General features: G+C 38.0%; 4 protein-coding genes across 5 annotated transcripts; 2 read left to right on the top strand and 2 right to left on the bottom strand.

Moving 5' to 3' along the window:
* Window positions 1–3,367: 3,367 nt before the first annotated feature.
* Window positions 3,368–12,218, top strand: LOC129722235 (tyrosine-protein kinase Shark). Of its 2 annotated transcripts, XM_055675531.1 has the most exons (8): window positions 3,368–3,635; window positions 3,713–3,977; window positions 7,279–7,375; window positions 8,237–8,721; window positions 8,778–10,220; window positions 10,292–11,030; window positions 11,097–11,268; window positions 11,322–12,218. In XM_055675531.1, exons 2-8 carry the CDS (start codon window positions 3,948–3,950, stop codon window positions 11,662–11,664), a joined length of 3,309 nt encoding a protein of 1,102 aa, XP_055531506.1. In that variant the 5' UTR covers window positions 3,368–3,635; window positions 3,713–3,947; the 3' UTR covers window positions 11,665–12,218. The 2 variants fall into 2 exon arrangements, with proteins under 2 accessions (XP_055531506.1, XP_055531507.1); XM_055675532.1 differs by lacking the exons at window positions 3,368–3,635; window positions 3,713–3,977 and adding an exon at window positions 6,851–7,073.
* Window positions 12,219–12,399: 181 nt separating this feature from the next.
* LOC129722236 (uncharacterized) lies at window positions 12,400–13,826 on the bottom strand. Its single transcript, XM_055675533.1, has 2 exons — window positions 13,080–13,826; window positions 12,400–13,021 (listed from the first exon to the last, which is right to left on the bottom strand). Exons 1-2 carry the CDS (start codon window positions 13,824–13,826, stop codon window positions 12,440–12,442), a joined length of 1,329 nt encoding a protein of 442 aa, XP_055531508.1. The 3' UTR covers window positions 12,400–12,439.
* Window positions 13,827–13,896: 70 nt separating this feature from the next.
* LOC129722237 (m7GpppX diphosphatase-like) lies at window positions 13,897–15,848 on the bottom strand. Its single transcript, XM_055675534.1, has 3 exons — window positions 15,085–15,848; window positions 14,880–15,025; window positions 13,897–14,424 (listed from the first exon to the last, which is right to left on the bottom strand). The coding sequence occupies exons 1-3, from the start codon at window positions 15,647–15,649 to the stop codon at window positions 13,897–13,899; spliced, it is 1,239 nt and encodes a 412-aa protein (XP_055531509.1). The 5' UTR covers window positions 15,650–15,848.
* A 6,623-nt stretch (window positions 15,849–22,471) lies between these two features.
* On the top strand, window positions 22,472–26,103 carry LOC129724094 (exportin-2). Its single transcript, XM_055678717.1, has 7 exons — window positions 22,472–22,746; window positions 22,812–22,963; window positions 23,034–24,685; window positions 24,746–24,837; window positions 24,896–25,202; window positions 25,266–25,433; window positions 25,494–26,103. The coding sequence occupies exons 1-7, from the start codon at window positions 22,662–22,664 to the stop codon at window positions 25,954–25,956; spliced, it is 2,919 nt and encodes a 972-aa protein (XP_055534692.1). The 5' UTR covers window positions 22,472–22,661; the 3' UTR covers window positions 25,957–26,103.
* Window positions 26,104–26,266: the final 163 nt, after the last annotated feature.

The raw sequence follows: 26,266 nt of genomic DNA, 5'->3' as shown, positions 1-26,266 counted from the left end.
AGCGGCCACGAACAGGGCCTTCTATGGATTGCGTAACCAGCTGAGGTCCCGCAACCTGCAAACCCGTACAAAACTTGCACACTATGCAACACTGATTCTCCCGGTGACCCTCTATGAAGTATAGACATTGAAAGATTCTGATTAGCGAGCTCTTGGTGTTTTGATCGTAGAATCTAGTGGTCAATCCTTGGTGGCATACTGGAAAGTGGTATTTGGCGCAGCCGCATTAATCATGAAGTTTACCAGGCATACAAATTGTCAGATAGTTAAGCGAATAAAACACGGCAGGCTACAGTGGGCTGGGCATGTAACTGGAAGCCGGAAAAACGATCAGCAAAAACTATATTTAGCAAGAATCCCGATAGAGGCCGTCGACTTCGGGGTAGACCCTACACTCGTTGGATGTGTGCTGTCGACGAGGATGCCCGCGTTTGGAGGAACCCAAGACCGAGTGACATGGCGACGTATTCTGGATTCGGCACTGGATCAATAATCGGTCTGTCGCCGCAAAAGCAAAATAAGTAAGTAAGTAGTTAGTTGTATTTTCTCAAATATACAAACTATATTGAAGTATCAATCAACATGGTTATACTCTTTAAAGGATTAAGATAAAAACTATGATAAACTACCTATTTTTTGGAAAAGTCATTTCGTTCAAACTGATTTACGGTTAACTGCTCACTGATTGTCAGAAAAAAACACTAGAACCTACCTTTATCAGTTTTGTACAGTAGAATAGTTTTTCTAGTTTTATAGTTTTCCTTTTTTAATTAATATTTTACTGCAGAACGTATCAGAGCTCACGATGAAAAGAATAGTAGAACTCTCTTTCGGAAAGACTTCAGTTTTTTATCCATTCCGCTCCAGACTGCTCGAGCTAATGTTTAAAACATGTTTAAATCTAATCATTATGACTTTCCGCGAAGATTCGGTATCACAGTGGCTTCCTTTGTCATCACAATATATCCTGGCTCAAACAACGCATAAAAATCGGCTAACAAATCCATTCAATGATACCTACGTAAATATCTCGTTCAAATGTTTGTTACAATTTTATATACAGTGATGGCAGAAATAATAAATAAACTTGCAGTGTTGGATAATTTTCCAAATTTGAGCACTGATTTTAGTTGTTGTATGCTGTTATGTTACGTCATTACGGTTTGGAGACACTCTTTGTAAAAGTGAACGGAGAAATAACTGGATTTTTTCTGTGTCGGTGATGCCGAACGTTTTTTGCGTGAGGTAATGTTTTTAAGGTGACGTTACAAAACTCACTTTTAATATTTCGTGGCTTGTCCTTTGTTTTGTAAAACCATATTCAATCTTCGTGGTATGTTTACCACCAGGTTTTCACGAGTAGAAACTCGAATAGCATTTCACGCTGTCTGTACGACTTTCCTTAAGACTGTTTCATTCTTTGGATGATGCTTTACAACGTAGAACCTAACCCTCTAGTGCCCAAATATATTTTTGGACGACTTCGAAAAAATCACTATGAAGCTTTATAAACATGTTTTAAGTTCATATCGAAGCTTTTTAGAGGTTCAACTGAAGACCGTCTAAAGGCGGGCACTAGAGGGTTAACAATCTTCCATAGATTTTTGATACGGTGTAAATTAGGAGACTGTGCTGCCCAATGCAACAATTTTGTATTTTCGTCTGAAAATCATCTTCAAGTTTTCAATGCTGTATGTTTAGGATCGTTACTCAGGATAAATATCCAACGAAAAGGCATGTTTTCTTCGGCATACGGAAGCAAAATTGACAGCCAAGGTACCCTGCAAACTCTACTATGCTGCAAAAGCGACACATGGAATATAGAAAATTAACCAAAACTGCAAGTGTATTTATTATTTTCGCCATCACTGTACCGATTTCTCAAATGATTACCAGATGTCAAATCTTTTTTTCTCATTTTTATATACCGATTTTTAACACTATTGCGTCCAAATCCGTCTTTTAATTTGTTCAAGAATGGAGTATACTATTCATGATATTTAAAACCAAAGATAACCTGAACAAGATACCTAACTTCCATATTTTTCATACATTTTGAACACGACCGATTTCCGACGGTTAGTGCTGCCATCTGATGACTTAAATTCTCATAAAATTGTCACTATGAGCAAAACCGATTCATCGTGCATAGTCCGTCATCGATCGTTGAGCTGTTCAAGATTGTATATGGAAAAGGTGTAGCAGTTTGGTCAGCTTGACGCTTAAGATAAAATGTCATTTTTTGCGCTTAATGCTATTGCCATATTTTTTGCACTTCAAAGTACGAAAAGAAAAGTGTGAAATTGACTGTCAGAGTGGGGGTTTATATTGAGGAGTTATATTTATTTTCAGGTCCCATTCTACCAGAACTTAAAGTTTGATATGTCGCAAGCCAGGTTTCAGAACCATTGTGCATATAATCAGGTTCATCGGGGTACCCGATTTTTGCTTTATTAACTTCGGCAAGAGTGAAAAACTTGGCTGTAGAGCGTGCTCATAGCGGTTATCAGAAAATTTCTGATGGTACGCTTAATTTTAAATGATGCGCCGATAATTCTTGATTCTTCCGGAAAGCTTCATGTTTGAGAACTAAGCAACCGTACACATTATCATCATTTTTCGTATGGGAGTACCGTACAGTCGTCCACATGGATACTGAAAAAATTGTTTCACCTTTCAGCAGTCATGTCTTGGCGTTGTAGTCAGTTGATTTTTACGTTAAGTATACATCATATTAACAGTGTATAAATTAGTTCGACTTTTGCTCACGCGCAGCGACAATCATGTCCGATGAATTCTGCAAGAGTCAGGTATCTTGTTCTAGTCATCTTTGTTAAAACGTAATGGCTGGTTATCCCCGTTCGATATGCCGAGTTAATTTATATTTAACCTTTATCTAGTGATTATAACCGCAATAACAACTCTGAAAAAATCAAACCGAATCTATTTCGGAAGTCATGCAATAGTGCTTTTTTACCGGGTAAGAGTCTGAATTTGATGATTCATGCTAAGAAACCCGTCAATATTGATATCAAGTTCACACGCATCAACTAGACAGCCGGGCGATAAGTGTGCCCGATTCTAAAGCTCACTCCAGCCAGAGAGAAACAGTTCCCTCTCAACAGCACTTCGCAGCGTTTACTTTACCGGAAAACAAAAATAACACCACCCACCACCCACCACCCTCATTACACCCATTGAGTGACAACAACCTCACACGCGACATTATGTGTAACTTTCGGCTAGCCGTACATAACAGCGTGATTCTCACGACGATTACACGATCGAATGTAGCTAGGTATATGACTTTTGAGCTAGCTACTGCTCATTCAATTATTTCGAGCGTGAGTCAGTCTTGTGATGAACTTGAACCGAAATGCTTCGCGCGGTGAAGTTAAATGGGAAATTTTCGGCTTTCGTAGACATCATCTGTTATCCCGGCCGGTTGAACATAAAGTCGCTGTAACTTTTCTCTCGAGAGTCCAGTTTTCCTGTACCGTACAGCTTTCATCGAAAGAGAAACAAAACTCACTGCAATCGGTAAATTTGTGAGCATGTTATCAATTGTCCAGTCAAAATTCCAAGCCATGTAGAACAAGTACCCGAATAGGTTTCAAAAACGTCTGCTTTAGCAGGTGATATACGAATACACAACAAGGATTGCTGTTGGTTCGAATCTAATCATCATAATTACCAATTTACTATTTCTAAGTCGTTATTCCAAGTCAAACAGTAAATGGATGAGTCATGGGTTGTGAAAAACTTGCAAGGCTTAGTCTCGACTGAGAGTATGGCTATGAAGCTTGAATGCCGGCGAAGATCATAGGAAGGATAAAAGCAAATCAATAATTGATAAAAAGCAATCTGTGTGATCAACGATGACGAAGATTGGGTCTCATAAATAATTATCTTCGTCTATCCGAAAAACAATCGAATTACACAATACAATGCCGTTCAGAGATTATGTGCTAATCAAGGTAAGATTTGTTGGATAATTATTTGATAGTACTGCTTTAAAAAACCTCATGTTAGAAAATACTTCATCACGAAGAAACTACGAAATTCACGCAAAAGTTCAAGCCTGAGCAAATATTGCATTCTCTACAGGCTACACAGTTTACCAGTAAAATAGCTTGAAGTAGATTTGACAGTTTTTTAAATTGTCCACCAAAACACCAGCACAAAAATGTAAAACTATTGTTACTGGTAAACTTTTTGTTATTTTAGTGATTCGCACAAAACAAGATAAAAGCCTGATTATATGGGGTCTACTACGAAAGGCTGAAACTCAAAAGGCTGAAACACGGAAGGCTGAAATCACGAAAGGCTGAAAGCTACATAAGGCTGAAAACACGAAAGGCTGAATCACGAAAAGCTGAAAAAGCATAAGGCTGAAATTCACAAAGTTCATTTCTAAAAAAACACTCGCGGCCTACGGCCGACTCGATTGTCCGAGATGTATACTGTCCTCGCTATCGCTCGTTCGGACTAAACTAGGGGATCACCCCTACGAGTCAGTAGACCTAGGAAAACGAACGCACCTATACAGAGGTGATTTCTGCGGGGGGGCTGCCCCCCGCAGTGGCCGGCGCTTCCGACGGCGGGTCGCCGGCGCACACTCGCAGCCTTTGGCCGTCTCGCCCTGAATCATCTAGGAAACGTGTACAAGAGTCAAGTGTGTATAGATTCAAATGTTGCCGAAAATTGATTTTCCATTGCACAAACCAACTAATACTCAAACATTGAACTCTGTCACCTTATAAAGGTTTGTTATCCATGTGTCCGAATTTTTCAACGATTATGATTCAAGTTACAAAAGTTTCAGCCTTTCGTTCATTCAGCCTTTTGTGGTTTCAGCCTTTTGTGCATTCAGCCTTTTGTGCATTCAGCCTTTCGTTATGAAACATACTTTTCAGCCTTTCGAGTTTCAGCCTTTCGGGTTTCAGCCTTTTGAGTTTCAGCCTTTCGTTACTAACCCGATTATATGTTTATACGAAAGATGCGTCATTGCTGAATTACATACGTTATCCAAGCTTCAAAACTAATCGGAAGTTAGGCTAATTTTCATCTTTTGTGTGGACAGTTAACAGTGAGTCAAAATATATTGAAATATCAGTAGGATCGGCGTTCATTGTACCTAATAATGATTTTCGATAACTCTACCAATGTAACGAAATATAACAGAAATGTTACATTATAACTTTGAAATGTTATTGCGTTATGTACCGTTTACGTAGCATTTTATAAAAACAAAAGTAGAGTATCACATTTTTTTTTATAAACATACGTTTAGTAAAATGCTTTACTAGGAAAATACTGGGTGGTGGAAACCTTCAAAATCAGGAAATTAATTTTTCGTTCAGACAAATCATAGAACATCAAGAAAAACTGAAAAACAACCAGGGAAAAATTCTTAACCGAGACATGATCCATTTTTAAACGGCTCTATAGCGCAAAAACGGATTTTTTTAGCGTAAAAGACTAATGCGGACCCTTTACTGTTTGGTTGCAAATCCTATCAAACACTGTTTTCGCTGGAATATAAGAGTTGCGTTCATCTACGTTGCACTTTTTTGTGCTGAATGCTGAAAAATATGAGGGAAATTAATGTTATATTTCATAGAATATCAGGAAAAATCAGGGAATTTATTTGTGAACTTTTTTGTCACTCTGAAAACATCATCAAATATGGTACAGAATAATCTGTACATGCGGTAACCTTCATATTTCAAGCTATGCTCTTGCTAAATCTGGAGAAACGTTTTCATATAGACGAAGGTTAGCCTCTTCTTGATTTAAAATCCGCTGACTGTTTCCGCCACCATCACTTTAACAATTTTCGCACCAACCCTCGATAAAATAACCTTCAAAAGAACTTTTCAATCTTGCTTGTATGGGCCCCTTTTCCATGTGTGAATTGGATTGAAATTGAGGGAAAATTGCTGTGGAAATTGCGAATCGTATCTGAGGGTTCTCCAAGCGAAAACACACGAACACGGCCCGCTTTACACTGTATTTTAAAATTTGTGAGAGTGATAATCAAGCTCGGTAACAGTTTATTTCCTTTTTTTAGATGACAGTTCCCACAGGTGACAAAAAATTCTTAGAGCTAACAAAAAAAAAATCATGTCATCAATACTAGTACATCGCACTAATACAAACGCACCTGGAGAACTCTATATTTCATTTACAGTTACAGTACGAAAAACCTTAAAAAGACTTAAATATTCTGATTTGTTTATCGACTTATTTCACTTTACTATAACAAGTAAGCAAGGGTCGATTGAGTTAAACAATTGGCGATTATCGGAAATGCGTTTGTATTCCGGTATTACAACGTTTCTCACTACACTTTTCTTCTGGGAAACTGATATTTTCTGTATTGTTCTATAATTGTTTGTAGGTGTTATTCTATTTTAATGGCATTTGAAAACATTTTTATTTGTTGTTGGTGTTTTTTCAACTACACTGTGTTGATATTAACACTACTTCGAAAACCAAAAACGAACAATTTTAGTGCACTGGTGTAATTACATCGCAAAAATGAACGTAATATGAATGTGACTAGTTTGGGATGTCGAAAAGATCTAAGATAGAAATATTGTTCCCACTATTCTTGTTCTACGTCATATTTTTCCGTCAATGATCAAACTAACCGTGGTATACTGTACTTAAATGCAATTCGCCACATGGAATTCTTTTATTTATCCTCTTTCTTTGTTCAACGGATGACGTTTACACAAAAACATAAAACAGATGCCATCCCTTTTTGTTGCACTGATGATTTATAACAACACAGGCGGTGAGAGCGAAACAGCATTACCAGTTGATTTGGAAGACGTCAAGAAATCACAATTTCCAGCAGCTACTGGCATAAATAGCTATGAAAGTGTCGTATTAGCATTAGTGTCAAGTCTAAAGAGCAATTTTATTATTTTATCTTTTAGTTTTTACCTTTAGATTTGCAACTATAAGTTCAATGTTTATGTGCCACTTCCATTTAGTAATTTAAACCGTGAAACGGTAGTTTTTTGCTTGATTTGTGCTACTTATCAATTGCTGCGAAAATTCTGGTAAGAATCTTATTTTTACACCCTTTCGACTTTCCCCGTCGATACTGATGATGGCTGATAAAATGAAACCTGTCGTAATGAATGTACCGCACTGTTGGCTAAAAATAGATCAAATGATGACACTGATTAATGACGCGTGCTGCTACTAGATTAGGGAAACGAATATTTTTTCCAATTTAAACCAATTTTCTATTCAATTGCGCAGACTAAATCCTATATAATCAGGATGAATCGAGAGGAGAATCTTTGCTGGTTCCATGGAAAAGTATCACGCGAACGGGCAGAGGAAATTTTAAGACAAGGTAAGTGCAGCTCCTAAAACACGATAATGAATGAGCTGTTTTGTTGCATCGCCACTGGAATTGAGGTCGATTATTGGTCAGATTTAAAACATACCTACTATGTACATTTCATAATTTTCGACCTTATTGGTGTTGTTTTATTGTTTACATAGGTATATGTACTTTAAATAAAATAAACAACAATTTCTTTCTCAACAAAAGAATGACACTAGTCATGCATCAGACTTGTTTCATTCTTTTTTAGTAAATTTTAGTATACGCTCTTTAAAAAATTTGATTCACGTCTAATCATAGAGGATCAGTTTAAAAGTTTTGTTGAATTTGTTAATTTTGTAATGAGTTTACAATTGTTATATACAAAAACAGTCTTGTCTATGTGCACAAATTGCAGCTGCGCTTGTTTTTACACAAGAATAAAAGTATATACAACGTTTACTGATTGCTTTCTTTATATATTTCTGGCTCTGTTTTTAATTTCTTTTCTTTTTATTTGTTGAATCTTTTCCAAAAACTTGAAGCGTAACTTTCCTATGCGTTTAAATGAACATTTTATACAATGTTTAATGTTTAAGCGATCAAAGACATACGGCCCAGTTATATTCGACTGCTATGAGCCATTATTCTCGCGAACTACATACAATGCCCGCTTCACTAAACTTAAAATATAAGTCATATGACAAAAATGAAATTAGTTCGTAAAGTAAACTCTACTGCAGTTTTAAATGCAATTTACTCTTCATTATTTCGCAGTTTTTTACATGTAGCAGCTATTAAAACATGTCAAAAGAATATTCCCGATAAAATGTTTTACCCCAAGCGTTACTTCAATTGCTTAATATACTAATGTTGCATATATTCCAGAGGGCGGCGATGGCATCTTTATGGTACGAGAAAGCAGCTCATCCGAAGGAGATTTCGTTCTGTCCGTGCTGTTCCAGAAAGAAGTTGTGCATTATCAGATCCGTCGCCACGGGGACGATGCATTCTTTTCGATCGATGACCACACACCGATTCATGGGCTGGACTCGCTGATTGAACACTACCGGGAATCTTCCCACGGATTGGTCACTCAACTACAGGCCATCTGTCGCAGTGATCCTCCACCACACGACGTGCGTAGTCACGGGACAACGAATTTGCTACACAGAGCAACGAAAGAATGCAACTACACCATTGTCTCGGAACTATTGAAATGTGGCTACAGGAATATTGATTCTAAAAATCAAGACGGACAAACAGCGGTTCACTTAGCATGTTTACACGCAGAAGCTCGAATTTTAGAGAAGCTCATCGAGCGAGGGTCTAACATTAATAATCGAGATGCTCAGGGAAATACTCCACTACACGTGAGTAAAATAAGCTAGTATGAGTGACGCACTATTTTTATGGTTTATATTTTCAGTATGCCTGCCGCAGGCATGATGGGCTAGAAATGGTTCGTTTATTAATTAATGCTGGGGCAAATATTCAAGCACGAAACAAAGATACCGGATGGGTCCCGTTACATGAAGCTGCTGCCAATGGAAATCTCGAGTCCGTTAAAGAACTTTTGGCTAATCGCGTATCTCACATGCCCAGAACCAGCTTCGGAGAACTTCCAGCCGATCTGGCTGAAGAAAAAAACTACTTCACTGTAGTGGATTTTCTAAATAGCTATGAACCTCCGCTTCCTATGACACACAAAGGTCAATGGTATCACGGAACACTAGACCGGCAAGTAGCTATTGAAAGCCTAAAAGAACATGCTCGTAAATTGCGACCAATCAGTCACGGAAAGGAAAACAAGGAAAATGCGACAGATTTAGAAAATATGCCCGACACATCTGGAATTTATTTGGTACGATATTCTACTAAGCATGGCGTGGATGTTCTAACCTTGCTATTTGATGGCGAGGCAAAACATTTTATTATTCAGAGAAAGCAAAACTATTTATACATTGACGATGGTCCTTACATGACATCCCTGGAGCACCTTATAGAACACTACAGTCGCTTCTCTGATGGACTGCAAATCAATTTGAAGTTCCCGGTTCCACCAAAACCCAAACCACCTATACCTCAGTTCTCCACAATTCCTAAAACAAAGCACAAACCAGCTAACATTTCTCAGATGCCAGTTAGTTCGCCTAGCAATGGAACCATGTCGTTTATTCGTAAATCAAGCGACAACAGTTTATCCAGAACCCAGCGCCCTCCTGCTCCAATTCGAAATTTGTCCGTTCCGAATGACAGCATTTTACGACAAATGAACAAAGTTGGTCTGTCTGAACCTGGCTCAGAACATGTCCCTACCCCGAAGTCGCCCAACACCGATGAGAGCAGGGCAAAGTGCAGTACTTCTACACAAAAGAAAAAGAAAAATATCATCATAGACGGCATGAAAAGTTTACGAAAAAGCAAAATGAAGCAGGAACCACAAACAGATCCTGAGCGTCAGTTAAACAGAGACAGTCTGATTGCAAAAGTCATGTCGTCCAACATTCAAATATCATTCTCTTCGGATTTCTCATTACCTCCAGCCATTCCTCTTGATATCTCCGGAGACTTGTATAACGTACCGAGCAACAACTGTGCCATTGTGGACATCGATATCGGCGAACCAATTCTCCCGCCCAGTCGTGTGACCGATAGTATCAACAACAACGGACCATCCACTGAAAGTAGTCCTTCCCGGGCACACGCCACACTTGAACCACGGAGATCTTCCGGAGCTACCGGAATCATCGATCGCTTCACCGAAAGTGATAAGGATATCTACAACGAGAACAACCAACTAGATAACAGTATCGAAGAAATCTACTTTATTGATGCTCCGCCTGCTTTACCTGCTCCTCATCCTCCACAGGTACTGTTTAGTATATATATATCGGAACTTGTCTAGATGATAATCCTGGCTTTAAAATTGTTTGTTTTTAGGTTGTGCACTCAGAGAACAACAATCCTCCTAAACCACCATTACTTTCACCGGTAGCTGCTAATACTTCTACCAATTACATCGCCACACGGAATGTGCCTGTTATAAGCAGCATTTCAGTAGAAGAATGTGCTTCCCCCACTAGTCCTTCACCCTCTGTTCTAAACGCATACCGGCACGGTGGTCCGTTCGAACGGCTGGACTCCACCTTGTCTACCGTAAGCCGTGACAGTATCCAAAGCGGAGATTCCGAGTTCCTTTGTATTATCCAGCAGCAACAGGATGAAGACGAGAAACTTCAGCTGAAACTAAACCGTAGTATTTCCAATCGTCCTAACTATTTCATCCCCAAGCAATGTATCATCACACAAAAGGTCCTCGGACGTGGAGAGTTTGGTTACGTGTATCAAGGGTCACTTATTCCATGCCAGCTGGATTCTGCAACAGACTTATTGGTCCCTACTACTGACAATCCCTCTGAATACATACCGATTGCAGTCAAGCAACTAGTTGAGAGTCAGGGTAAACGGAATAGAGCGGATTTCCTGCGGGAAGCTAGCGTTATGATCCGACTAAGGCATCATTGCATCGTAAAACTAATCGGTATCTGCAAAGGGCCTCCGCTGATGATGGTCGAAGAATTGGTACCACTTGGGTCAATGCTAGACTACATCATTGCACATAAAACTACAATCAATCCTAAGCACGAATTGGTAATCTGGGCTGCGCAAATTGCCTGTGGTAAATATTTTAACACAACAAATAGTTAAGATTAGAATACAATAGAAAATTGTTTCTTTTACACAGGAATGCAATATCTTGAACAGCATCATTTCGTCCACCGGGACTTGGCAGCACGCAACATACTGCTAGCCCATCGATATCAGGCAAAAATTTCCGACTTTGGTCTATCTCGTGCAATTGGCGCTGGGGATGATTACTACCGAGCCAGTCAAGGAGGAAAATGGCCAATTAAATGGTAAGTTTATAAGTTTTAAACTAAGGCCATGTTATTTAATTCGACTCTCACAGGTACGCTCCGGAAAGTTTCAACTACGGTACATTCTCCCACGCTAGTGACGTATGGTCCTTTGGGGTAACAATATGGGAAATGTACTCCCTAGGTCAACCACCGTATCACGACATGAAGGGCGTAGATGTTATCAAGTTAATTGAGAACAACCAGCGACTTTCACAACCAGAGCTATGTCCTAACAGAGTGTTTGACGTTGTGAAAAGTTGTTGGAGTTTCAATCCCAAAAATAGACCGACATTCAAATTTCTAACCAGATTTTTTACTGACGATATCGAGTATCAAAATGTGCAAGAGCTTGTGCAAAGTGGAAAGGAAATTAATGCCAACAATAGCAGTTGAGGTGATTTGATTTTCAGTAGCAATGTTAAAAGTATTACTTTTCGTTTATTTTGTCCCTATGATTTGTGTTTGCTAATCGAATTGCTACAATACAGGGCTTTTTACCATACGACAGAAGATGGATAGGAACGATTATGGCCAATTTATCTTTCATACTTCTTCTCCAAAGTATCTTTTTTAATGTGTTGTGCATATCGTTAGTCAACCAATATTTATTCGCAATACAAGCAGTTGCTTGTAGTTCTGCTAACAATATGAATGTTATACCTCTTATATTTATTTTAACCTATCATTCCTCTCTACAAAAAATATCAATCCGAAGATAAACAACTTAACTAGTAAAAAAAACTAAGACTCAACTGGATTGGAATTGATATTGTGTCATAATAGAGAAATCACTATATGATTTTTCGCTTGTTTTATGTGCCTTCAATCAGTGTATTATTAGAAAAGCATTTAAACTTGTCATTCGAATTCAGATTTCAAAAATGTTTGCAACCAAGAAACGCTGAATGTATTACAATAACAGTGCATGAAACATAAATAGCAACTTAGTACATGAAGTGTTTTCTGATAGTTCTTCTTCTAAAATCTCCGAAAACCTTACAGAAACTAACCAAAACAAGCGATTGCGTATCGCAACCGATAGATCTATGTCATAAATAAATTGCAATTACCCAACTATTTTTCCCAAGTAGAAATTCTTTTGTGTTCTATTTACAAACAGAAAAATCATTTGCTATGAAAATACATAAATTACAGTGTAATAAAATAGTTATGTAATATCTAAATAGCTCAAAATGAATCCCAGATTATGTCGGTAGCATTCCGGTACATAGTTTGAATTATTATCCAAATACCGAACGGCCAATCGAAACATTTGTTCCGAAATCTCGACACACACAACGTTACTATCCTGCTGCCAAAAATTAACTATAGGCTGTTGATCATATTTTTCATACCTGTACATCAGCTTCATAGTCCTATGTCTTTCTAGATTGATATCGCGATGAATCCTTTTCGTAACCGTTAAACCGTTATCTTCGTCATCACTATCTTTATCTCGAGCTTCATCGTCATTATCGACATATTGTTTACCCGAATCCTGATCCACGCATTTACGAATTTTAAAAACATTCAAATTGGCATCCATTATCTGTATCAGCAGATAGAACACCTCTCCATTCAAACCCGGTTGGCGCATTTCGAACAATAGCTTAAAAATAGGAGGCAGTCCAAGGTGGGAGATAAAATTATAATCATTGACAGTTTTGCGAACTAGATACTGGAAGTTTTCGAGTGGATTATCATTGCGGAAGAAGCATAGTCTCGTTGGTTGTGTTTCGTCTGAAACATCCTGTAAATGAATTGTAATATCAAAGTGCGTCACTTGCATTAAAATGTTTACAACTTACCGCTTGCTTTTGAAACTGAAGATTTTCGTACCATAGCTTAACACAGCCAGTGCGTTTCATGATGCCTAGATATTGCAAACAGCGTCTACAATACAGAAACCGTTCCGCTTTGAGATGAACTCGCTGAAGATGTTTTTTGTCGAGAAGAACGTAAAATGGCCCAAAGAATACGTCCGATTCAGTAGGATTAAAGCTGTTTGCTTGAGGCAACTTTGTCGAAGAACATTCACCATTCGTATGAACAAAATCGTCTACTGTAGTATACGGATGCTGGTGGCAATACCAATCGTTGCTGTCCATGTGATCCGATGGGAGCTCAAGAATTCTTTTAAAATTAACAGCTTCATCACGCAGATAACTTCCGCAGTTACTGCAGATGATAAAGTAACTGCAATCTGCTTCCAAATTGCATTCTAGCTTCTTTAGATCAGTGCACCCATTGTATTCGTTAATCTCAAGTACTTCCGAGTGGAACTTGTTCTCATTGGTATTTAAACGAAAACAGATGTAGCTATTTTTAATCAATAACGAACTTAGCGTTTGTATATGAAGTTTGAAATAATCATCTAGCCGGATCTCGTAACGTTCCGCATTGTTTTCGGTTATGATAATGATACGATCGGAACTTAGATCTATTTTTGTTGATTTGATTTCGGCAAAACGACGACTGAAGCAGATAAAGAAATTGGCACTTTGAAGCCGCGGACGCAACTCTATTAACACACGTTCAATATTGCCGACAGCCATCTTTTTTCTTAATGCTAAACACTGATAGAATTGTAATGGCTAATTGCTAATAACTCTATTGCTGAGAATTTTATTCAACTTTGGCCCGTTTAGGTTCTGGTTCATCCAGTTCGCTCTTTGCTGCTTCAAATTTGCCGTACAATTTATCAGTTTCACTTAAAACGCAAGAGAGTGTCACTTTCTGGTAATAGTCTGGTAGCAGTTCGATATTCCCAATAACCGATGTTAGTAGGTGACTTTTCTCGCAATAAATACCCGGTGGGTCGTGCTTCAGATATGTGAAATGCACGTGTAGGTGGTAAAATGTGGGTTGATAGTGAATGTAGATTCGTAGTTGATCAGCATTAATTCCGTAACGTGTTTTAATTGCTTCAATGCCACGTGTTTGAATATTTTTCAGCAATGGTAAATGAGTAGCGTTAAGATCCCGCAATGACTTGATACCTCGCTGGCGCACTAACGCGAGTAGATAAAGTTGTTCCAATGTTTTACCATCCCATTTTAAATCCGGCAACAATATGAAGCCAATTTCCTCTGACGGATCCTCAAAAACTATGCGATCCTTCTCTTTCCGATGCTCTAGTATGTTGTAAAGCCACTGAAATGTAAAGGATTGCATAAATTGTTCTGCCAACAGCCTATATAATTGCATGTTACCGACGGAATCTTTATCTAAATAATATTAAGTTTAACCTAGCGCGGACGAGAAAAAATTTCTGTAGGACAAAACACGATGGTTTATCAAGAAAAAATCACAATGGAAATTATAAAACATAAATAAAAGAACTATAAAAAGAAATTAATAGAACTAGAACTATAAAATAAGAAACAAAAAAATCATGTGATATAGAGCACAATGAAACTCGTCGAAATGAATGACGTAACCTTCATTGTCCATGGAAAACTGGCCAAATGAGGCCAACCGATGCGTTAGCACTAGCACAATTTGTTCAGAAACCGTTCATCTAACGTTATTTGTAATGCGAACAAAGCCAGTATATTACTCTACGTATTCAAGTAGCACAAGAAACGAAAACGAAAGTCTGCGCTTACCTCTAAGCTTAGCTGCTCCTTTTGTATATGAGGCAATGTCACGGTTCGATAATCTTGGGCAGTTTCTTCCACCAAATATCTTTTTTGGGTGGAAAATTTCACAATATGCCTCTCAGTAGCTGGATATATGATTGTCACCTTGATTTCTAGCAAGTAAGTATATATTACAGTTAAAAATATTATTTAAAACAGTACATTTACTTACGATTTACTTCCGGATCAGCAACGCACAAAAAATTTCCGTAGATATCATTAACAAATTCCGTCCTCAGTTGGGACGTGGATGAGAAAAAACTTCTTTCGACGGCTGCTATAACACCAGTTGCACTACTTTGCACACTTTCACTGTTTTCCGACAAGTTCGTCGCGACGTCGTCAGAATTAACTTTCGTCACCGTGCTCGTTTGATGACGCTTATGATTTTTCAGCTGCCCCTCAGTGAATGCCGTCTTTTCCAACACAATAATCGCGTAATCGTCACGCGATAGGCTTACAAAATGCCCCAACAGTGAAACGCTCTTGTGTGTGCTGTTATTGTTCAGGATGCGAACAGGTACGAAGTCTGCCAAATCGTAGCTACGGCTGGTTGGATTGTTCACTCCATCTTCCACCACTACGGACGCTGAACTAGATGACTCAGGCGCTGGCTTAGACGACGTTGCTGATGCTGGCTGACCTTGACGGCGCTGCCGTTCGTCATAATCTTTGTTGTCACTAGTGCTGCCTAACTCCACGCTTTCTGTCCTCAATTGATAAAGACTCTCTGGCATGATATAAAAAACAAAAATAACCACGGAATTCTTTATCAAATCGATAGCAAAATAATTATTTTTCAGCCAGAATCTCTACTAACAGAGTTTAATCACAATTAACTCGATTAAACGAAAAAAACATCTAGCTACAACTAGAAAAAGCGCGTTTTTCGTTTTCGGTCTGCCAGTCACGTCATTATCTGTCATCATTGAATCTACACGGTAAGAGTCGAAAACCCATTAATGGGTACTTTTTCAACCATTTCGCCAAAAAGTGAGCCAACCCATTAAGTGGGTAAACTCGATTTACCCATTAACGGGTATACCGATTAAACGTCAAAAACTGGGTACACGCTCACTCTGGGCTACTCAGTGACTGAGTTGAATTTTAATCATTTTTTTCAGTTGTTCAAAGACGTCAAAAAATGAGTAGAATTAAATTAATCATGGCGTCAAATTTACTCAAAATTGGGTAACTGGTGCTTGCGTGTTGTTTTTGTTTTTTTGTTTTGCAATTAAAAGCAAACAGCAACCAAGCAAACCGTCAAAAAAAGGAGGAAATAGAAATGTTTGAAATTAGTTGTTATCGGTAGGTAATTCATAATTTGAAATAATTGACTGCAACTAATGCCAAATATACGGCGAATAAATTCAAAGATCTCCCGTGTCCCGGCGAACAAAGGTGAATTTCTTGAAATAAAATAATTTTTTTTTAAATAAAATTCATTAAAAATGCAAAATATAATAATATCGAGTCAATAATGATAATATTTCCGAAATTCCCTTATTGAAGCTTAAAGTACTCATTTTTGAGTCGAAAATGAGTAACTTTTACGCATCGCGCATCAGGTATAATATGGGTAATATTTACTCAATTTTTATAACATTCGGTGGTACTCAAAAATGAGTAAAACAACTTCTACTCAATTTTGAGTACATACGGTTTTAGCCGAGCCTTTTGGCATCCCTATACCGAGTAACAGTGAATGACAATGAACTCATGTCCTGGGCACAAATTAATTTGTGCCCGCTGTCAGCAGTGAGATGAATATGTATGAAAAGAAGCGGTGATGTGCTATCTCGTTTACACATATGTTGAGATGTTAGCCCTTGAAACATGGCGTGATGCCAAAGGGGTGGTTTTAGCAAAACTGATTAGGTTTTGACTCAGTTTTGGGTTATCCAGAATGAGCGTGTAAAGAAAAATATTTGAAACTGCTTTCCAACCAGGTCCATGATGAGCTATTGTTTTTTCGTGATCTCCAACAGCGATGCCAGATTGGAAGACATGTCTTCAAATGGAAGACATTTACCCTGCGGTGAAGACATCTTTGTTTGTGAAGACAAATGGAAGACATTCAAAAATATGTGAAGACATTCGAAAATATGTGATATGACCGCATTTTGGCAGAGGTGGTGCCCTTTTTTTTGCTCGACAGTTACGATTTGCCGGTAACTTTTCCAGTCTTTAGTCGGTCCTAACGAGCCATCTCGGGTTGGAAGACATGTGAAGACATTTTTTATTGGAACGTGAAGACATTTGGAAAAATGACCTGGCATCCCTGATCTCCAATGTATTGTCTAAAGGCTGGATTACACTCTTTGACCAAGAGTCAAATATTTGTCACTTTTTGACAGATTTGGTCAAAGATAATTGTTTGTCATTCTTCAATTTTTACATGTGGCAAACACGGGCAAACAACAATCATGATGTCAAATAAATTTGACCATTATGTCAGAAGGTCAAATATTTGACCTTTGGTTAAATATTTGACCTTTTAACATAATGGTCAAATTTATTTGACATGATTGTTGTTCGCCCGTGTTTGCCACATTTAAAAATTGGAGAGTGACAAACCTTTTTGACCAAATTTTTATCTGTCAAAAAGTGACAAATATTTTACGCCTGGCCAAAGATTGTAATACAGTCTCAACGCAGAAGAATTGGGCTGTTAAGCTATTCACGGATTTTTGATATTTATATATCAGATAAATAGAGTTAATTTTCTAAGCAAAAGGTATTTTTTAAAATTTTATAACACTGTCTTTCGATTTTTAAATGAAGAATAAAAATCGCCCTAAATCGCTACAATGACAGTTAGCACATGGGCGAACTGTGATTGTAGTGATATCGAGCAGTTTTGATTCGTGATTTAAAAATTTAGTGATAACGATAGAAAATTTTTAAAAATCACTTTTTGCTTAGAAAATGCAGCTCTTTCAGATGATAAAAAAAACTGATATAGCTATACAACCCAATTGATTTGCAGGTATTTGAATAGTTTCCTCGCAGCCTTTTCAAAAGGTGTTCAGATTTTTAGCAGACTTTTGCCTGTGCGAGCGCAATTGGGTCCTAAAGCTATGTCGGTTTTTATACATCATTTGAAAAAGCCGCGTTTTCTGAGCAAAACGTGATTTTATAAAAATGTTTATCGTTTTCCTTCGATTTTAAAATGAAGAATAAAATAACTGCTCGAAAGGTCTTAGATGACGTTTCGCCCATGTACGGTATATGAGAGAACTGTCATTTAAGGCATTTCGAGCAGATTTTTATCCTTCATTACAAAATCAAAGGAAAATGATAAACATTTTTTAAAAATCACGTTTTGCTCAAAAAATTGCACTCTTCCAGCAGGAAACCGTTGAAAACTGTAGGACCCCATTGGCCTTGACACAAGTAAAAGAGATTTTTAAGGCTGTTCGCACCTACGCGAACTCTCATATGCAATTGTCAATTTATGTGTGAAAACAAAAGCAAAAATATTTCCCTCCTTCACTTTCGCAAGTAAAAACCAAACCAATATCAACAGAGTCGTCAGGGCAAATTTTTTTCAAAATACGGAAAGTTATTTTTCACATTTCAAACAGATTCCATTCGGTTTTACGAGCAGTTGCAGATTTAAATCAAGAGCATCTGGCATCTCGGCTTACTGTTTAAGAATAAAAATTATTGCGTTAGCTAAAAAATGTTCGTTGAAATTATAGGTACTAAGTATTTCAAGAGATTGTGGGATAACAATATCTGATAAATCTATGCGTATCACTAACCTTTTATTTTTTCAAATGTTTCGGAATCCAAAATACGTTTTAGCTGATCCATGGTTCTGGAAGAATGAAAAAAAAAATATATATATATATCCTATAAACAGTTAGTCAAGCCTAAGGCAATCGAAAATATATATTTTTCAATTAAAGTTTAATAAATACCTTTATTTCTATCTGTACCGATGAAAATCCGTTATTTATTTTTCAACTTGCTCGGCCTTTAACACACTTTGTATACCGTACACCCGTTCTCGATCGCGTTGCAGCTTATATTAACTAACCATGTCTTGACAGCACTGGTAAGAGTAGCAGATACAAAATTTTCATCCAAAATTAGGTAGAATGAAAGAGATCGATGTTGATGAAAGAGATCGAAGGAAACTACCAATTTCATTGGTAAATACTACCTAAAACATTTCACTCAGAAAAAGGTATGCCGTATTTATCCTTCATGTAGGTAATTTCTACCGATTACTCTAGTTCGAAATTACTCATAATCGATGTTGGCTTACACGGTAGAGATGGTCGGGTATGGGAAATTTGTTACCCGTACCCGACTCATCGAAAATTTTCAAACCCGTACCCGACCCGAACCCGAAGTCTGGTTTGTTTAAAATACCCGTACCCGACCCGAACCCGAAAAATATCTATTCTAACTACCCGTACCCGACCCGTACCCGATAGAAAAAAACGCCGAAATTGCCGGTACCCGTCCCGTCCTGTTTTTTTTTTATTTTTTTTTGTTCAACATGCCTGGGTACCTCGTACATTTTATGCACTGATTGTCATATGTGGTTTCTCTAGATGATGGCCGGAGCCAGGCTAGAACCGAGTGTGCGTGTGAACGAACGATAATGAACCCAGAGTTTCAGGCGGGTGGTCCACTATAAGGAATCGGTCCACTATGAAAAGTGCATGCCTGGTAAAGTTTAAAATAAACGACGAGTTTTATAAACGCATTAAAGGGTCAAACGAGTTTTAAAAGGTCAAAACTAATATAGTTTATAACTTGAGAAAAATTTGATAATTCACTGCATTTGCCAAAAACCTGTAATTTTGAGCATAGATTCGGTGTCACTGATAAATTCTAAAAATCAGAAAAAACAGGTATTAAATAAATAAATAAATATTTAAGTGCTTAAGTCCAAAATATGGGTGCAATATCATAGAATTTGATTTTTTTATAACTTTTCAAAACTCGGCATACTGACGTTTTTTGACATATTTAAAAATAAATATATCATTACTTTGAAACGCTCTGCAGCTTCAATGATAGCTTGATTTTTTTTGGCCTCGAAGAAAAAGTTGATTTGTAGTTAGTTTTTATTACCTATTATAATATATAATATTGTTTAAATTTTTATAAAAACAATTTTTTTTCCGAAATTTGGTTGATTTGAGGAGTTGTGCAAAAACTACGTTAGTTGTTTTTGTAAAGAGGACGCCCTGTGGCGTTGCTTGTGCTTGAAGATTATATAATTCTGTTTAATAAAAAAGTTAGGGGAGAAGTGCTAAAAAATCATGACAAATTGAGTCACGTGCTTTATGAACGTCTCCAAATAAAAAGTGGAATGGAGATTCGTGTTCAGCACCCCAAAATTAAATATATACCATATTTTTGTCGTATTTATCGACACTTTTTTTTACTTGGCAAGCATTTGTATTAAGTCGCCCCACTGTGCAATGCTCCGCGGTTTTCCTGACAGTTATGAATAAAGCCCGACAAAAACTCCATTTAAATCAAAACCGTTGCAGGAAAAACTATTCAATCTAACATTAGAAAGCGATAGCATGATGTCATTCCCTTGGTGCATAGACTGCCGACAACTGTCAGAATAGGTAGTGGGCGATCTCTCGTTGAGTGATGATGAGCGATTTTCTCTCCGATCTTACCGATTATCGACATTAAGAAAACACCCAGGCTTGAAATGATAAAAATTGAATTCTCACAATGCACGAAAATTGAATTACCCGTACCCGACCCGTACCCGACCAATTGAGAATTTTTCAAACCCGTACCCGACCCGAAGCCTTGGTTTTTTAATTACCCGTACCCGACCCGAACCCGTATAATATTTTTTGGCGTTACCCGAAACCCGACCCGAACCCGTCGGGTACGGGTCGGGTACGGGTCGGGTACGGGTTTCGGGTAAAAATACCCGTACCCGACCATCTCTATTACACGGTAAGAGTCGAAAACCCATTAATGGGTATTGTTGTACCCATTTTTTCTGTCATATGCGGCTGTCAAAAAAATGGGTAAATTTAAAAATCTGAAATGGGTAAAATTGTACGCATTAGAAAGACATAGAGTTCTCCAAGCGAAAACACACGAACACTACGACACGACCCGCTTTACACTGTATATTGAAATTTGTGAGCAGGGTTGCCAATGTTCCAGTTTAAACTGGATTCCTCCAGTTTTTTTTCAAATGGTCCAGTCAAACAGTTTATACCCAAAATCTTCCAGTTTTTTCAGATATTTGCCAGTTTTGTCCAGTTTTTCATTCACTGAAGCTCCGAATGATTTTCGGAACTATTTTCAAACCGTAAATTTTCAGTATTCTATCTTCTCACACGAAACACGGTCAAATTAAAGACTGCATAACATGGTTGAAATGAAACCAAACGAATAGATTTTACCAGACCATGAAAAATATTTCTATTTATTTTCTGTTGCGTAGAAGTTAAAAAATTGTTAGAAGAATTAGATACCAAAAGTTAGCGAAGTCAGAAATAATTGAAATTTAAAATTCACAAATGTAGCAGAAGAAAATGTTGCTTTATTTTCTTAATTTTGAGATAGATTGATTGCGTAATTTTAAATTTTGCAGCTGTTAGATGAAATTTTTCAGTCCATAATTTTAATAAAGTGTAGGCCGGTACCAAACAGTTCTGATTAAAATGAGTAATTTTTTGCGAAGAGTTATCTCTTTAGTTTCTGTACAAAAAACTGACACTGGATTCAGTCCCCATAACAGAAAAGCACTCTCACAATCATTTTTTTGCTCTTTTTTCAATTTATTTGGAATCCAGTTCCAGAAGAAGAAGAAAAAAATTTGGAATCCAGTTTTTTCCAGTTTTTTCTTCAGCCTTTTTCCAGTTAAATCGAAAATTTTATTGGCAACTCTGTTTGTGAGAGTGTGAATCGAACTCGGTAGTTTTTTATTCTCTCTTTTAGATGACAGTTCTCACAGGTGACAAAAAATTCTTACAGCTAACAAAGAAAAATCGAACACATCGCACTAATACAAACGCACCTTGGGAACTCTATGTTCTTAGAAAAAATGGGTCATTTGTTTACCCATTAATGGGTGAAAAAATACTCCAAACGTGGTTTTAGCTCTGTTCGCAAGCGTTACTGCTACGATTATTATTTGTCAACAATTGCCATGGAAGGACTTTAAAACAGATTCAATACTGCGTCGTTTAAGGAGTTGCAAGGTAAACAGTATGTTATATAAAGTATTGAATTTTACAATGTGAGATTCTTTTATATTGGGTCTAGAATGTTCACTATCCGTATGGTATTGGATTTGTTGCAGAGAATAGCGATTCTGACAATTGATGATAGCAGATGAAATACTCCTGTATTCGTAAATAAGATTCATTTTTGCAAATAATTAAAAATAATTGATTTTACTTTCACTTCTTTTCATTTTTTTGAGTGATAATCACAATATTTCCGTTTATTTAATAATGGGTAAAATTTCACCCATTTCCTTGAGAAAAGTCATTTCTCAAAATGAGTGAAATTGTAGAACATCTGGCATCTCTGGAACTGTCATTCTTGTTTCGCAAACCGCCGGTTGGTGCTTGATTATCATTTTGCTCACATCGCAAATTTCTTATTAATTTATTTAGGTAATTTTATCTTATTTTATCTCTGGGCAAACCAGTTTACTAGAGATTTTCAACGCAACCTGCGCAGTGCAAAATTTTGTGGAATTGGTGAAGTGTATTGAACAGACAAGTCGGGTCTATAATGGAGATCAACGAGAACAATTTCGAGCGTCTAGCGAACTACTTGCAGCAAACACTTAGCCCTGATCCAGAAGTGCGTCGGCCCGGTAGGTCAAATATCAAACATCATGCAGAAAGGTTATGTTGCTGATTCCTATTTTGTCTTCCCCAGCGGAACGATTCATCGAAAGTATTGAAATCAGCCAAAACTATCCACTGCTTTGCTTGCATCTGATAGATCGAGCGACAGTGGACATCACCATCAGAGTTGCGGCAGCGATTGCATTCAAGAACTTTGTCAAACGCAACTGGGGTTATCATCTGGTGAGTACACATTGATAGACAAAAGTTAGGTAGATAATAATGGCGTACGTATTTGTTGCTTTTTATGCAGGAAAACGACGGTCCGGATAAAGTCGCAGAATCAGATCGGAATGGCATTAAGGCGATGATTGTTCCATTAATGTTAAAATCTCCACTCTCAATTCAAAAACAACTCAGTGATGCCGTTAGTATTATCGGCAAATATGATTTTCCACTCAAGTGGCCTCAGCTGATGGACGAAATGATCGAAAAGTTTGCAACAGGCGATTTCAACATTATAAATGGAGTGCTCCAAACGGCCCACTCGTTGTTCAAACGCTACCGATACGAGTTCAAGTCACAAGAGCTATGGGAAGAAATTAAGTTCGTCCTGGATAAGCTCGCGAAACCGTTAACCGATCTGTTGCAAGCGACATTAGGTTTGGCGGAAGCACACGCAAACAACGAAGAAGCGCTGAGAATAATCTATGGTTCTTTAGTACTTGTTTGTAAAGTGTTTTACTCGTTAAACTCGCAAGATTTGCCAGAATTTTTCGAGGATAATATGGAAACTTGGATGAAAGCGTTTCACGGTATGCTGACAATAGATATTCCGTGCCTAAAAACACCAGATGACGAGGATGCAGGAGTTTTAGAGCTGTTGCGTTCACAGATATGTGAAAATCTTTGTTTATACGCTCAGAAATACGACGAGGAATTCGGACCCTATATGCCACAATTTGTTACCGCCGTATGGGAGTTGCTGGTCAATACCGGAATTCAGACGAAGTATGACACACTCGTTTCAAATGCGTTAAATTTCCTGAGCACAGTCGCAGATCGCAGTCACTACAGACATTTATTTGAGGATCCAAATGTCCTTGCTAGTATATGTGAGAAAGTTATCATACCGAACATGGACTTTCGGGTGTCCGATGAAGAGTTGTTCGAAGATAATCCAGAGGAATACATAAGACGGGACATTGAGGGGTCTGATGTAGAAACACGCCGTAGAGCTGCATGTGATCTGGTGAAAACACTTTCTCAAAATTTTGAGTCGAAAATTATAGAAATATTTGGCCAATATTTGCAAGTTTTGCTAACCAGATTTGCAGAGAATCCAGTTAATAACTGGAAAACCAAAGACACAGCCATTTATTTGGTAACATCAATGGCTTCTAAAGGTCAGACACAGAAATTAGGAGTAACCCAGACATCCGAATTAGTCCCGTTGCCTCAGTTCACACAGCAGCAGGTTATTCCTGAGTTGGAACGGGCGGATGTGAACGAATTACCTGTTTTGAAAGCTGACGCCCTTAAATTTCTTATGACCTTCCGTACGATCCTAGGGCCACAGATCATTGTAGCTACACTACCGCTGGTAGCAAAGCATCTAGCTGCTGGCAATGTAGTCGTTCATAGTTATGCAGCTTGCACTATCGATAAAATTCTGATCATGAAAGGTTCAGACAATAAAGCCATCGTTACAAAAGAAATTCTCGCTCCTATAAGTGCGGAACTAATAACTGGACTCTTTGCCGCTTTTACCGTACAAGGTTCCAATGAAAATGAGTACATCATGAAGTGCATTATGCGAACACTTAACACGCTACAGGAAGCTTCACTGCCATTCATGATTGTAGTGCTACCTCGACTTACGGAAATCTTAACCGTTGTATCGAAAAATCCTTCCAAACCGCACTTCAATCATTATCTGTTCGAAACCTTGTCTCTATCGGTGAAGTATGACTAAATAACACCCTAGATGTTTAAAGCGTTTTATGGCAAACATTGTTTTTACAGATTGGTATGCAAAGCAGATCCTAACGCTGTCACTTCCTTCGAAGAAGCTCTGTTCCCAGTGTTTCAAGGCATATTACAAAACGACGTTCTCGGTGAGTGCCAGGTTTTTCAATTATTATATTCGTTACTTGACCTTTCCTTTTTCCGTAGAATTCATGCCGTACGTTTTCCAAATGCTGTCGCTGTTCCTGGAAATCCGCGAAGGTCATCGTGCCATACCAGACACCTATCTATCACTGTTTCCATGTTTACTAGCACCGGCTTTATGGGAAAGGCCAGGTAATGTTACGCCGTTGATCCGGCTGCTATGTGCATTTGTACGTCAAGCTTCCCCGCAAATTAGCGCTGATGGTAAACTGAACGGCGTCCTAGGGGTGTTTCAAAAAATGATTGCTTCCAAGAACAATGATCATGAGGGATTTTATCTGCTGCAGAATTTACTTTTGCATTATCCACCGTGAGTATCAATTACCTTTAGTTTATGCGAGCTTGTTTATGTGAAATATTGTGTTACTTTCAGAGATGAACTAGGTCAGAGTATGCGTCAGATCTTTTCCTTGCTGTTTCAACGGTTGAGCTCTTCTAAAACGACAAAATTTGTACGCAGTTTCATCGTGTTCCTATGTTTGTATGCTTCCCGAGTAGGAGCTCAAGCTCTTGTGCAAATCATCGACAATATTCAATCTTCGTAAGCATTACATCCGATGGTTTACGTTGTCAATTGAAATAACTTCACCATTGTTTACAGAATGTTTGGAATGGTCATCGAACGTATCTTCATTCCCGATCTCAACAAAGTTTCGGGCGAATTGGAACAGAAAATCGTGTCTGTTGGCATTGCGAAGTTACTTTGTGAAGCACCGGAAATGATAGCCGATCCGTATGTAAAGTTTTGGCCTCAGCTGTTGCAAGCAGTGATACAGATTTTTGAGCTCCCTCCGGACGAAACGGCCAGCGAGGGAGAAACCTTTATTGAAATCGAAGACGTGCCCGGGTATCAGGCAGCCTACTCACAGCTTAATTTCGCGCAGGCCAAACCAATCGATCCACTACCGGACGTTGGTAATATACGCCAGTTTTTAGTGCAACATCTCGGTAAACTGGCACAGAGTAACCCGGGCAAAATTGGCGTTCTTGTGGCTTCCTTACCAGCGGCACATCAAGAGGTTTTACAAAAGTACTGCGCCCAGAGTGGAGTGCAGATCGCTTAAAATGGATATGGCCTCGCTTTTAATTGTCTATCAGTACTATATTGTATACCTTCTTTTGTTTCGAGCCAGCTGCATTGAGAATATTAGGTATTATAAGTAGTAGTCTAAGCAAACCCTGAATAAAGCTTCTATGTGTTAATTTTTTAAGTAATCGTTGTAATTAAAATTCACATATTCGAACTTTACCACTGGCACCGCATATCCAGTCCATTTTCTCTAAAACCTAGGGTACAACTCTAGATAAACATTTCAAAAGGTCCTATCTGCTTTCATCGTTTTTCCGGAGCGTCTTTTCATTTTAGAAATGGCT

The sequence above is a fragment of the Wyeomyia smithii genome, chromosome 2, assembly GCF_029784165.1.
Source record: "Wyeomyia smithii strain HCP4-BCI-WySm-NY-G18 chromosome 2, ASM2978416v1, whole genome shotgun sequence".
NCBI classification, from domain to species: Eukaryota; Metazoa; Arthropoda; class Insecta; order Diptera; family Culicidae; genus Wyeomyia; species Wyeomyia smithii.
This window is presented reverse-complemented; position numbering and strand designations above follow the sequence as displayed.